Source organism: Choloepus didactylus, chromosome 17 (assembly GCF_015220235.1).
Source record: "Choloepus didactylus isolate mChoDid1 chromosome 17, mChoDid1.pri, whole genome shotgun sequence".
NCBI lineage: Eukaryota > Metazoa > Chordata > Mammalia > Pilosa > Megalonychidae > Choloepus > Choloepus didactylus.
In genome coordinates, this window is record NC_051323.1 from 16,114,620 (window position 1) to 16,129,072 (window position 14,453).

A 14,453-nucleotide genomic window follows, 5' to 3' on the forward strand; every position below is an offset into this window, starting at 1 on the left:
CCATGGTTTCTACTTATAAATCCACACACAGTCTTATTGAGCTTCCCTTGTATATGATAGATTGCTTTTCTCTTGCTGCTTTCAGAATTCTCTCTTTATCTTTGACATTTGACTATCTGAATAATAAGTGTGTTGGGGTAGGTCTATTTGGATCCATTATTTTTGGGGTACACTGTGCTTCTTGGACCTGTAATTTTATTTCTTTCATAAGAGTTGAAAATTTTTCATTGATTATTTCCTCTGTTATTCCTTCTGCCCCTTTTCCCTTCTCTTCCCCTTCTGGGACACCTATAACATATATATTCTTGTGCTTCAAGTTAAGCCTTAACTTCTCATTCCCTATCCTCACCCTGCCCCCTGGTAACCTATATTCTAAATCTGACTCTATGAGTGTACTTATTCTACTTGTTTCAAATCAGTTAGATCATACAATATTTGTCCTTTTGTGTCTGGCTTATTTCACTCAACATGATGTCCTCAAGGTACATCCATGTTGTCACATGTATCAGGACTTCATCCCTTTTTAAGGCTGAGTAATATTCCAATGTAAGGCTGAATAATATTCCATTGTATGTATATACCACATTTTACTTATCCATTCATTGGTTCATGGACACTTGGGTTGTTTCCATCTTTTGGCAATTGTAAATAATACTACTATGAACACTGGTATGCAAATATCTGTATGAATTCCTGCTTTCAATTCTTTTGGGTTATACTCAGGAATGGAATTACCAGGTCATATGGCAGTTCTATACTTAGCTCTCTGAGGAACCCCCAAACTGTTTTTCACAGTAGCTACACCATTTGGACATTGGTACTAGCAAGGAAAGAGTTCCTATTTCTCCACATTCTCTCCAACACTTACTTTCTGCCTTTTTTTTTTTTAATAGCAGTCATTCTAAAGGGTGTGAATGGTATCTCATTGTAGTTTTGATTTGCGTTTCCCTGATGATTAATGATGTTGAACATCATTTAGTGCTTTCTGGCCACTTGTATGTCTTCTTTGCAGAGTCTATTCAAGTCTTTTGCCCATTTTTTAATTGGGTTATTTGTCTTTTTGTTGTTCATTTGAAGGATTTCTTTATACAAACTGGATAGTATATATACACACACACACAGAACAAGTGAGAGACTGAGAGAGAGAGAAAAAAAGCTTGAGAGAGATTTCGAGAGAAATCTTCAATATAAATAATCTATCTGCCAATCTATCCTCCTTCATACCTACCTATCCACAGAGATATATTGAGAGCAGTCAAAAAAGGGCAGGTGAAAGCAGTCTGAATCATTGATGAAAAGAGGTCCTGTAGGAAGAAGGAGAAAATGGTCTGACCAAAAGCACAGGTGAAGACTCCCTTAGAGACAGGAGGGAGGAAGATCCTGAGATGGAAAGGAAAGAGTTTGGAGTTCACGTAGGGTGGCCTCCATTTCCTCTGTGAAGCTGGGAAGCATGAGAAGGGTGAGGGTTGAGAAGTGGGCTCAAAGAAAGAGGTAGAGGTTTGATACATTTTCTTTAGGGAATGAGAAGATGGGAACATGAGGTGCCAAGGACATGTAGGATTTCCTAGCAGCATGGAGGGCCTGGCCAAGGTTGCAAACCAAGCATTTGTAATGATGCTAATATGAATGACTTTCTCCTAGAGGCACTTAGCATATGGACAGAAGAAAGGCAGGTGAGGCAAGGGTTGGGGTTAGCCCTGTGGGTGGGGCAGCAGAAGGGTCCTGGTGAGAACGGAGTTGGAGCAGTTGACCTTGGTGTCCACTCTGTGTAGAGAAAAAGAAACTGTAGGATGAGGCTGATAGCCTGGGTGAGCAGGGAGAGGACAGAAAGCCAGAGATCTGAGAAAGGTTGAGGGGCATATTTATTTTGATTGCAGGAGTGAGAGGTAGAAGCTTAGAAGGTTCTGATTGGAGAGTGGAGTCTTTGAGTCATTCATCCAAAAAATCAGTTACTGAGCATCGACTCTGTCACTTACCATGGGAGTTCCCAGGAACAAAGAAGAATTAGGACCTGTTCCCTGCCTTTAAGGAATTCACAGCCCAGATTTCCAAGGTGGGGCCTTTCCAGGTGATGACAAGGGCTGGGCTATGTCTCTGGAAATGGTTTTCTGCGGTGGGTTGGAGATGAAGGTCCATGGAGCAAAGAAAGTCAAGCAGCTGGTGGACTGGTGTGTTGGATGTGTCATCCACAGGTGCTTTTCAATCCTACAGAGAAAAGAGGGGTTTCTCTCTGCTTGTTCATTTGTCTGGGGCCATGTATATCCTCTCCACAGCCCATGAATAAGGGAGCTCCTTTTCCATTTGAGCCTTTGCCTCTCAGACTCTATGGCCGTGCTAGGACCAGTCCATATGTGGTTTTCATTAGCACGGGGTGGAGGGTGAGTGGCCCTCAAAGATCTGCTGCTGTACTTTGTTACATGAGTCTCTAATTAACTACAGATCCAGTTCTTCAAGCTTCTTTTTCTTTCTTGTCTTTAATTTCTTCACCAATAAATTGGAGATAGGAAGATGCCACAAAACCTGTGTGGAGTAGAGACAGCGGGGACATGTATCTATAAAGATGTAAATAAGCAAGGATGTTTGGAGAGGATGCAGGAGTCAACAGGATGCAGTAATGATGAATGAATGAAGGAGTGTGTGCTGTGGCAGCTCCATGTCTGATTTCATCCTTCCCACACACTCTTAAATGAAATTGGCAACATAAAGGCCTGGGCCCCACACGGCTCCTTTAAAAGCCCCCACTGGCTTCCCTTGCTGGACTGAGCAGAAGCCAGGAGACTTCTGGGTGGAAGGTACAGGCTGTGGGAATCCACACATCAGCATTTCCGTGTTTTTAATGTCCACATGGAGCTGAGTGAGACTTCAATTCATGGCCATCTGGGCATTGCTATCTGAAACAGAATTCCCTCCCTTCCTGTTCCAGAGAGGCTGCTGGGCTGCCAACTTTGCTGATGAGGGACCAAACTGACACATCCCACTTTAGCGGCTTTGTGGGCTTTGGCTGGTGGGAGGCAAGAGGAAGGATGTGTCTTTGATCTTGTCCCTCTCACTTCCCTTCTGCCATGCCACGGGAGGTTGGTTTCTCTGGCTGTCTGGTACAAATTCCAGATTAAACCCTGACAGTGGGCTCACCTTCGTGTCATCTTCTCAGGGGACGCTAGTCCATCTTTCCATGGATCCAGACAAACACCACCAAGGGCTTTTCTGTTGGGTACATGATGACATCAGCTCGAAGGCATAATGTGATCTCCCAGGATGTGATGGTTCTTTGATTTTTGTCCATTTGTCTTTTCTTGCAGAGCTTGAGAAGCCAACTGTGGCCAACCAAGTTTGAGGGCCTCTACTGCCTGATGCCCATCTGTTAGCCATACCAAGGCCATCAGGGATGAACTGTTCATGCCAGATGCTTCTCTGTTCCTGATAGCACACCTCTCCCCAGGTAGCTAAAACTGTAATGAACTTACCGCCCCCTGAGCAATATGTAATGAGACAGTCACCTGCAGAGAAGCCTGCATAGCAGGGGATGCTCACAGCTGCTACAGGAATACATTTCATTTTGCACTTCGGCATTTGTCAATTATGCTCAATATAAATGGATGCATTCAAGGCTGTAGAAAATATGAATGTATAGCACTAAGAACAAGGTTACTCTAAAATGGGAGCTAGTGAAACAAACATGTGATCATGGAATTAGCCATTCAACCTAAGAGACAGTACTCACAACACAGGGTCTTTTGTCATCTTCAACAAGAGATTAGTGTGTGCAGGAAGACAAGGCTCTGGGATGTAAATGATGGAAAAAAGCTGTCTCCCCTCAGTTGTGCTGCAGTTTGTTGGAAATTAGGTGAAGATGCCTTGGATCACCAATGAAAGTAAGCTGTTGGAGAGTAAGACTTTTTAAAATTGGTTGGTGATGTCCAGAGACAGTGTGCTGTGAAGCTTGCCCAAGAGTGTTCTCTAGAAATGATTTTTCCTAAAATTTTGTGGCGTTAATCCAATGAGTTATCACTGGGAGAAAGCCCTGAGGTGACAGGGTTCACTGTAATTCTGTCCCAGGGTGGACTTGCCTAGAGGAAGATTTAACCTAGACTAGTGCCAGCTGGCTCTCCAGTTATGAATGAATGAACTGGTGTTGGTTGTTGGTGACTTCTCCTGAGGGATCAGTTAATGTGTGTCATTCTCCAAGAGTCTGATCACTTCTGGTCACTGGGAACATTGAGCCGCTGGTCCTAGGCTTAGACCGGTGGTGCCCTGATCCAGGCTGCTGGGAACTTCCAGGCAGCCCTTCCTTTGACACTTTTCTGACTGCACTGGTGACACACATTAGATGCATAAGCCCCGAGAATGTCCTAGGCTGGTCAGTGAAGTAGTGATGTTTATTCTAGAACAGGGTTTCTCAACCTTGGCACTGTTAACATTTTGGGCTGGATAATTCTTTATTGTAAGGGACTGTTCTGGGCATTGTAAGATGGTTAGCAGAATCCCTGGCCCTTACCCACTAGATGCCATTAGTTGTAATAACCAAAAATGTCTCCCAAAATTGCCAAATGTCACCTGGGGGTTGGTGGGTGTATGCAGCAAAATTACCCTGGGTTGAAAACCACTGTTCTAGGAGCTTGCCAATGATGAGGGGCTATGCTGTAAATAGAGAATTCCACTTGTAAGTGTGGGAGTTTCATGCCCCTTACCTTTATATTGGTAGAAGACACAGATGTTTTCATTGCAAGGTGAACTGCCCGTGAAGAGTGTCCAGAGCTACTTTAAGCTGGTCCATCCCAGTTAAAGGAGGGTCCAGGAAGAAGGACTTGAAAAGAGAGCTAGCAGCCCTCTTTTTCTCCATTCATCTATCCAGCCAGCCAAAGTTTGTTGAGACCTCCATTCATCAAGCACGATGCTAGGTGCTTGGGTAAGAAGAATTTTTAAGATCCCTCTTTAGTCTAGGAGTCAGACATGCAAATCGACAATTCCTAGTACAATATCGTAGGGGCAATCGTAGAATATTTGGATATTTTGATAGCCAAAGAAAGGACTCTGGAGGATTCATGGGATGCTTCTCTGCAGTAGAACTTTTGAACTCTCTCATGTAAGAAATGTTTCCCAGACAGCTAAGAGGAGAGGGTATTTTAGCACATAAAAAGCATGGAAAAATAGAAGAGTTTGGCGTATCTGTGGAACTGAAAGTTATCTTGTCTTGCTGGAGCGTTAGGCATGCTTGTATCAGTGTGTGCTTTTGTGTGTAAGTGTAGACCCAGACGGGAAATGAGTTAGGTGCTGAGGAAGAGGCCAGATAGTATTGAAGAGGGTACGTGTGGTGTTAAGTCTAACGGGATTAGTTGAAGGGTTGGACTGTGGAGTGATGTGAATGGTGTTTTACCTTGGTTAAAGGACCCTGTTGACAAACGTGGGTGTTAGATTGAGTAGGAAGAAGATGTTGGCAGAAGGATCAGGTAGGAGACTGTTGCAGAATTCCCAGAAATGGAGTGATGAGACTCTTGCTATGGCAGAATTAGTGAAGATGGGTAGGAGAGAGTGGATCTGAAATAGCCTTGTCCCACTCACTACCTGCTCAGACATATTCCAGTGGTTTCATTCTCTTCCTGGGTCCCGTAGAACAGCCTCTGAATTCAGGTCCCACCACCTTTTAGGAACTAAAAGTGGTGGGCTCAGAGGAGCAGGGGTCCCTCAGCAGTGGTCAGACTCTTCTCAGAGCTCCTGAAGCACCCAACTCCTCATCTTGCCACTCTTAAGGGCCTCTGGTTGCTCCAAAGACCTTCTGGTCATTTCTATCTTAACTGTGGGTGGGTCTGCCTCTCCTTGCTTTAGTCTTCCCTGAAGCCTGGTGGGATCCACCACAGTAAGAGTTGTCTTTTCTGTTGCAACTGGTTCCGTCCACCATGTGCAATTGCAGCTCTCCAGTCCCTTTCAATGTGGCTCATGTGGCCAATGTCCATCACCCACCTGAGAACCCATTTCCTCCCCAGTGACAGGAGCCATCTGCTTCTCTAACTTCCTCAAGCGTGCTATCCTTCCTATCCTAACTCCGTTATCTGCTGTTGTGGGTTGAATCATGTCTCCTACCAACACATGTTCAGGTCTAATCCCCAGCCCTGTGATGTGAACCCATTTGTAAATAGGATCTCTGAAGATGTTATTAGTTAAGGTGGGGCCAGTCTGATTCGGGGGTCCTTCATTCACTATGACTGGAGTCCTTACAAGCCAAGAAAATTTGGACACAGGAGTAGGAGACAGACAGGGAGAGAGACAGCCATGTGACAGAGGCAGGGACAGAACTGTGGATGGCCAGTAAGCCTCCACCAAAATGTTACAGACTTTGGAGAAAGCATGAGCCTACCAACAACTTGATTCTGGACTTCTGGCCTCCAAAACTGTGAGACCACAAATCCCTACTCTTTAAACCAGCTAGTCTGAGGTTCTCTGTTACAGCAACCCTGGCAAATGAGGATACTCACCATCAGCTTAGAGCAGCATTGAATGGAGGTCATCAGGGTCTCTGCCACTTCTCTTCTCCTCCATCATCAGGAGGTCTCTGGGGAGGCTGTACTGAGTGAGCTGGTAAACATAATGCTTGGTCTGAGCTGCAGCAGCAGCAGATGGGGAGAAGACAGACTCCCCAAGTCTGAGGCTGAGGCACCAGACACTGAGATCCCACAGTTCCCTGTCCTGACCCAGATGGGACACGTCTGTCAGTGGGCGGTCTGTGGGTGGTGTGTGTATGGGGGTGTGTGTGTGCAATAGGTCCACCTGGTCACTGGTGGAGGCCTGGAGCTGGGGGCAGGGAGCAGACTGGGGCTCCCCAGTGCATGTGGGCACTTTGGAATGCAGCTGCCTTGGCAGTTGTGGAATAACCAGCTCTGACCCATTGCCAAGGATTTGCATCTGGGGTGAGATGAGGCAAACTGATCAAGGTGCAGGAGTGCTGTCAGCACAGGCTCACAGGGAGCAGGGCCAGGATAAAAGTGGTTCAAATGCAATGATTAAAGGGATTATGATTTGAACTCCAAAGGCTGTGCCTCAAAGGTGAGCCAGGGAGAATGGAACGAAGAACACAGAGAAAGGAAAGGGGAAGTGTTAAAATGGGAAGTTGGGAGGAGAAAGGAGAAAGGCCAGGAAAAACAGAGATGTAAGGAGTAGCTGCTAACTTTAAAGCCAAGAAGCTCACTCAAGCAAGGAGGCCAAGACTTCAGATCTTTGCAGCCCCCTGCCTGGGAGGGCTGACTGGTGTTTCCAAGGTTGGCTCTTTGTGCTTGAGCCCAGGCTACCTGGAACTGAGACAGCCTCAGGGAAGCAGATGTTGTTCTCATCTCTCACTCTGTGTTCCCCAACAGAAGAGAAGAGAAGGAGAGTGACCACGTCTGTCCAGCTTAAGTACCCCTTGGAGACCTCCTCTAGATGCTACCTGAGGCTGCCCTTCAGCCACAGCACAGAGCCAGTAACGGGGTGCCTGGAGATGGCTTTACTCAGCAACATCCTAGCAGCCTATTTCTTTGTCTCAGGTAGGTGTCCTGTCTCGGCCAGGGCTGGGTCCAGGGTGGGCCATCTCTGGCCTTATCTTTGGGAGAGAAATGCCTTGTCATCATAGCAGAGGGTCTCTGCGGTGCTGAGATTTGAGGTGAAAGGTCTTCTGGTGTGGTAGTTAAGCCTGGCATTCTCTAATTTGGCAAATGAGGGACTCTGAGAGCTTTATCCTGCTGAAAATGTCTGGCTTCCTTTCAGCTCAAGGGAGTGAATGAAAAAACCTGGGGCTACTGTTGGCTTCTGTCATTGTGCATTTACTCTGATGTGGGAGGGGGACAATGGAGTGTCCTCAGCACGGTTATTTCTATGCAGTTGTTCTTAACCCTACCCTTGGGGTGTGTGTGTGTGTGTGTGTGTGTGTGTGTGTGTGTGTGTGTGTGTGTGTGTGTGAGTGTGTGTGAATGCGTGTGTGTGTGTGTGAAAGAGAGAAAGAGTGAGTGGTGTTGGATAACCTTTTGGGAGACATGCAGACAGAAGGTATGTGAAACTCAAAGCTCCCTGGGTGAGTCTGATATTTTTCCCTTCTCTGGTTCAGTTTTACTATTTTAGGAGGTGGTTGACTTTCTCCTTAAGATCATTTCTTGAGAACAGATGCTGTTCATATAAAAGAAGCCATCTTAGAAATACATGAAAATGCTTAGTGGTTTGAATGATCGAACTGCTCTTCTGCTGCTGAGTGGGTTTGGGCATTTTGTTGTTTTGGTTTTTTGTGTGTGTTTTTGGATGGTGTGATTTTGTTTTGTTTCTTTTGCCAGATGTCTCCAGATGTTGAATAAAAACGAAAGGGATGGAACTAGATTCTGATGAGACTTCCTTTTGGAAGGGGCTGGTTTTACTTTCTCATTCCCCGACCAGGGTTGATAGTTGGTGACTAAGAGCCCAAATGCTAAAACCTGACATCTCCATCTCCAATGGCATATCTGAGCCGAGACTGAGGGTAAAGGAAACTCCTGGCTTTTCTTTGTGGGAGGATCTCGGATAAAGTGCCACATGATTTCAGAAAGGCCTTCACGGGGCTTACCTGGTGGGCTCCTTTTGGTTTGGCAGCATGTTTTTCCCATGCACCTCAAGTCCAAGGTTCTGTCTTCTCAGATCCGCCAGGACTCAGGTCATCAGACAGCTCCTCACCCCTCCACTTAGGAATTACGGTGCCTGGGGCCCCATTATCTGGGCACCCACACATCAGAGGAATCTCAGCTTTGCTGGTTCCTGGAGACTGTACTGGGGAGAAAGGGCCCTGGAGCTGGCAAAGAGATGTTTGAAACCCTTGCATCTTGTTTTCCCAAGAGATGGAAGGATGAGACACTCAGTTTTGTAATCCCAGATATGAAGTTGGGTGCGGGGGTGGGCTGTAGTTTCCAAGCCCTCAATACCTGCAAATCAGCTTTTGTAAGAAAATGTCTCGGGTGAGAGCAAACAGGGCACTGGACTTTGGTGCTCTCCTGAGCACAGGAGGTACCTGGCAGGTTTCCATTTCGGTCAGCACAACCCTGGGCTGTGACCCCTGAATACAGTAACTCATTGAAAGGGCTGGTGTTTACCGTGTGTCCTGTGATCCCGTCAAGGCTGAAAGGGCACAGAAACCAATTTGTCTGTCTCCTCCAACCTTCCTTCCTCCCACCCAATACTCTGGAATTAAAGTACTGCTTGGAGTGCAGGAAGACAGTGCTTCTTTTAGATAAGTATAGGCAGGGATAGAAAGACAATACAAAGCAAGGGAAAGCAGAGAAGCTAAAATAAAATGCATTAGAGCCAGTAAATGGACTTGACAGTTGAAAATTGATTCTGAAAAGCGGAGCACTCCCTGATTGCAAAGGAAATGAATAAAAGTTAAATATGTGAAGATGAATACAACAGATACAAATAGCCATTGTGTTTAAAGAAGAAAATAGAATAAATGTGTCAGAAGCAATAGTAAAAAGTATGATAGAAGAAATCCGTGGGAACTTTCTTAATCTTGTAGCACTTTCATGTTCTCATTCTGTTGTATCTGGTCTTCAGCTATATAGGGGCCCCAGACTGCTTCCATTTTCACCCATTGTATCAGTTTTCTCTTATCCTATCCATGTGATCCATCATTTCAGTAACACACTTGCTAAGCTACATGTCTCTTTTATTCCTTTATCCTGCTTCTGATGAGCCTATCAGATGAAACCCTACCTCCAACTGAATCCTATGCTCTCTCTGTCTCTCTTTTTTTTTCCTCTGCACCCCAGCTGCCAAGCACTGCTAAAAATTTGCAGACTGAAGCCACTACAAATTATTTGTCTCTAACCTCAGCTGAGTCCTTCACATAGTGCTCCAGGCTTTCTGTATTCTTCTAGATATATCTTGCTCCCTTTTCTTCACAACGGCCATTTCAAATTTTGATTATTTATAATTTTAAATATGTTTATTAAAATGTAGCTGAAAAGTAAATGAAAAATGACAAAGGAAAAAATATGGCATTTATGAGGAAGGATTAAGGTTTATAACATGTAAAGAGCTGTTCCAAATCAATAGAAGTGCCCCAAAGAAAATTGGACAAAGGACAAGACTCAGCAATTTGCAAAAGAAAAATGCAAATAGCCAAAATTATAGCAATTAACAAATGCAAAAAGAAGACAATAGAGAAATTATTTTTATTTTATATAATCCCCAAATGTTCAATTGATTATATTATATAACTAGTTTTGGAGAAAGTATGGGGCAAGGAGTACTCACACACAGCACTGATGGGATTATAAATTGCTACAATCTTTCTAGAGAATGATTTGTCAACATCTATCAAAAGCCTTAAAAATATATATGCCATTTAGTCAGCAATTCTACTATAGTTATATGTGGGCAAAAATTTTGCCACGAGGGCAATTCATCTCAGAACTATTTATAATAGCAGAAAGCTAGAAAAAAATGATTGGGTATTAATTGACATAGATGTTAATGATGCACTATTAAGTAAATAAAGCTTGTTACCCCATAGCTTGGGCATTATAATCCCATTTATGTGTCTATATTCATGTGTATATATAAACACGTTTTAGTGTAGATTATATCTGGGTGCTGGGATGCATGTGTGTGTATCTGTATGCTTTTAGTTTTCTTTTTGCTTAGCTGCATTTTTACATATTCTATAATTCATTTGCATTACTTTTGCAATAAGTAATATTATATTATTGATGTTTTAAAATTTGAGGTATATCATACTTTCATTAAAAAATTACCACTTCCCTGCTCTTTTCCAATACACCAGAGCTGTGTATCTAAGTGTCCTGAACCTTACCACTTGACTGATTCAGAGTATTTCAAATTCAATCTGGCCTTAAATGGAATATTGTCCTTCTCTTTAAAGATGCTCCTTCTTTGTGGACTCATCTAGGTCATCATCCACACCAGGAATATTAGTTTTTGACCATTGACATATCTTCTGCCTCACTGCCCATATCCACTAGGTAACGGTCAGTCCATTCTCAAATGTGTTTCTTCCCTTTTATTCCCACCAACACTGACATGGTTCAAGCTCTCATCAAGTCTTTATTGTCATTGCCATATGGTATTTTCCATGGTCTTCCCAACTCCAGTTTTTCTTCTCAATCTGTTTTTTTTTTGGTAGCAAAATGATCTTTCCAAAATGCAGGTGTGATGATGCAATTCTTTTTATTTTGTAGAATCCTTCAGTGGCTCCTCATTATCTTTGGGGATAAGATCTAAACCCTTTTATACAGTCTAACAATTAGGATTGTATTCAGTTGCAAATAATAGAAAACCTCATCTTACAGGCCTGAATAAGTAACTTATTTTCCTCACATAACCTTGAAGTAGGTGGTTGCTAGGATTGGTCCATTGGCTCAAAAATGTAGGGGTCAACAGTAAGCCAAGTCCAAATCAATAGTATTCCCGAAAATCCTAAATACCCGGGTCTGAATCTGAGACTCTATAAAAAGTTTCACTCACTAAGTTTATTTTTCAGAAACTTAAAACCTCCAGATTGTTCCTTTGCCAAATAAGTTCCAAAACCCAGAGACAACAGCCTCTTCAAGAACATCAACCAGCTGCATCCCCCTTCCCCATAATGTTGACACCCCTTTTCAACATGAACAGGTTAGGGTGGTCATTGCCCAAATATCCCTGAAGACTGAGACAGAGATCAGTTGAGAGGGAGGAGTAGCAACAGACAGGATAGGATTCAACAAAGGATTATGAGTACTGAATCATTATATAGATATATCTTTTTTAGTCTCTAGAGTATTAGAACAACTAGAAGGAAAAAAACTGAAATTATAGAACTGTAACCCATACTATACTTTGAAATTTGCTCTATAACCACTTGTACTTTGAAAGTTACCACTTCTCTGTATATAACTTATATTTCACAATCAAAAGTGTTTAAAAAAAATGTAAGGGCCAACATCTCTGTAATTCTTGAGGCCTTTCTCTTATACTTGTCATCTCATGGCTGCAAAGTGGCTGCTGCTGCTCATGCCCTCAGTCAGGATGTAAAGAAGGCAGAAGAGGGAAGGAGGTTCCAGCAGACCCCCTCTCATATTTCATTGGCCATCACTGTGTCACATGACCATCTCTAGCTGCAAGGGAGGCTGGGAAAGTGAGAAGTTTCGCTTTTTCAACCTCTAGATCAGTGGTTCTCAACTGTTGGTGATTTTGCCCTACATGGGACTTCTGGCAATGTCTGGAGATACTTTTGCTTTTCACAATTGGGCAGACTGCTACTATCCTCTAGTGTGTAGAGACCAGGGATGCTGCTGAACATCCTACATGGGAAGGACAGCCCCCCACAACAAAGAATTATCTGATCCACGGTATCAGTAGTGCCAAGGTTGAGAGAACCTGCTCTGAAGTGGAGAATGGTTTGGGATAAGCCAATTTGCAGTTTTTTATGTGGCTTACCAGGACTTCTAGTGTCTGACCTGCACTTCTCCATGCTCTTATTTAGTCACAGCCTTCCCTGACCCAGATGCCTCTGCTCCAGAGATTCCACACTACTTGCCAGGCTTCCTCTCACCCCTTTGCTTTTGCTCAGGTTGCTTCCTTTAGGAATTCTTCCCTCTGTCCTGGCCTGGCTAGCTGTCTCTCAGTCTGCAGAGCTCTCTCGGCATCATCTTGTCCCCTCACTCTCCCACCCTGCCTTAGGCACCCAGCATGTTCTCCCCACGTGTTTTATTTCCTTCTTTCTCAGCTGTTAGGTTGGAGGAGTTAACCTTTCCTGTTCTAATTATTTGTGAGCAACCCATGGGGACCATGATGTAATAACTTAAGAGGAATATAATCTCCTTAATAATAATGACCTCATTAATAACCTCTAACAGTTGTTAGAAAGATTAAATGGAATGATTTTTTTATTATTACTTTAATGTTTTGAATAAGTAATACATTCACCTGACTCCCCCTTCCTTTAGCTTTTCCCTAAAAGGCACCTCCTCGGTGAGGCCCATTTCTCCCCTCCCCCATCCATACCCCCCCACCATATGGGACAGCTCAGACCCTCCTTCCTGTTTTTCCTGTTTTCTCCTCCTTATCTTGTTACCATCTAAGTCCTGAACCTTACCACTTGACTGTTTCATAAGTATTTCAAATTCAATCTGCCCTAAAATGGAATATTGTCCTTCTCTTTAATGATGCTCTTTAAAGATACATATTTTATATGTTTATTTTGTTTATTATCTATCTCCACTAGAATTTATGTGCTGAGGAGCACAGAGATTTGGGTGGTTTTTGTTTTTTTGTTTTTTCTTTTTGTTCTTTTAACTGCTATATTCTCAACATCTGGAAGAGTGGCTGGAAACTTTTAGATGCTTAATAAATCAATGAATGACCATGGTTCGGTAATCAAACCATATAAAAAGTCATATAGTGAGAAGTCTCGCCCCAGCCCTGCCCCCTCCATCCAGTTCCCAACCCTGACATTGGCTGGTCTTCTAGGTGTCCTTATGGAGTTCTTTCTGCACAGGTAAGAAAAGCTGAATGGATAGTCTCATCCTCCCTGCTTTTATACATAAGCTGCATATTATACATATAGTTTTGCAGTGTCTCGTGGAGATAGTTCATATCAGTATATAGAGGGTGTCCTCATTCTTTTACACAGAAACATACCGTTCCTTGGATGTACCATGGTTTAAACAGTCGTCTATTGATCACCATTTGGAGTGGTTTGAATCTTTTCTCACACAGAGCGCAAACAGCTGCAGCAAGTGACCTTGACCCACGTCTTTCCACACATGGTCAAGTGCATTTGTAGAATAAATTCCTCCAAAGTGGGATTGCTGAAGTATATGTGAATTATTAACTAAGATAAATATTGCCACATTTCCATTTAAGGGGCTTTTACTACTTCATACTGAATGCGACGTATGAGAAGCCCTTGCAACAGTGTTTTTAAACGTTTGAATTTTTGAGAATCTGAGAGGTGAAAAATGATATCTCAGTGTCACCTATTTTCTGTAAAAGGCCAGATAGTAAATATTTTTGCTTTGTGGGGCATACGTTCTCTGCCACAACTACTTAACCTTACTATTGTACCATGAGATCAGTTATAGACAATCCATAAATAAATGTGTGTGGCTGTGTCCCAGTAAAATTTTATTTACAAAAACAGGTGGCTGGCCAGATTTGTTAACTCCTGCCTTAGGGGAGCTTCACTTTGTATGTTTAAGATCCATTTGTATTTCTTTCTCTTTAACTGTTCAGTCCATTTTCTTTATTTGGTTGCTGGCCTTTTTCTTAATAACTTCTAGGTCTCTTTCTATATTAGCCCTTTGACTCTGTTACCTATTAAAATTCTTTGTCCTAATTTATCATTTGTCTTTTGGACTTTGCTTATAGTAGTTTTGTTTTGTTTTGGTTTGGTTTTTTTGTTGTTGTTGTTTTTGCAATGCAGAAGTTTTAGGGATCATTCATTTTTTTATTTAGCCAATATCCTTTGA

The 14,453-nt window shown here is 43.0% G+C and overlaps 2 protein-coding genes and 1 long non-coding RNA gene across 7 annotated transcripts in view; 2 read left to right on the plus strand and 1 right to left on the minus strand.

Annotated features, from left to right (window-relative positions):
- Positions 1-14,453, plus strand: part of LOC119512632 (GC-rich sequence DNA-binding factor 2-like) — a 935,299-nt gene that overhangs the window by 196,224 nt on the left and 724,622 nt on the right. The gene's annotated exons all lie outside the window — the stretch shown is intronic.
- Positions 1-14,453, plus strand: part of EVA1A (eva-1 homolog A, regulator of programmed cell death) — a 51,717-nt gene that overhangs the window by 24,553 nt on the left and 12,711 nt on the right. For 4 of the 5 annotated variants that reach the window (XR_005212420.1, XM_037807430.1, XM_037807429.1 and 1 more), the window contains exons 2-3: positions 3,300-3,439; positions 7,347-7,514. Coding sequence is in view for 4 of the 5 variants with exons in the window: in XM_037807430.1 (XP_037663358.1) it covers positions 3,397-3,439; positions 7,347-7,514 (211 nt within the window). In the remaining variant the exon portion in view is untranslated. Of the gene's footprint in view, positions 1-2,611; positions 3,440-7,346; positions 7,515-14,453 lie in introns of those variants that run through there. The other variant, XM_037807427.1, reaches the window with a different exon arrangement.
- LOC119512644 lies at positions 673-8,895 on the minus strand. Its single transcript, XR_005212421.1, has 3 exons — positions 8,558-8,895; positions 6,471-6,570; positions 673-4,901 (listed from the first exon to the last, which is right to left on the minus strand). It is a non-coding gene; the product is annotated as an uncharacterized LOC119512644 (long non-coding RNA).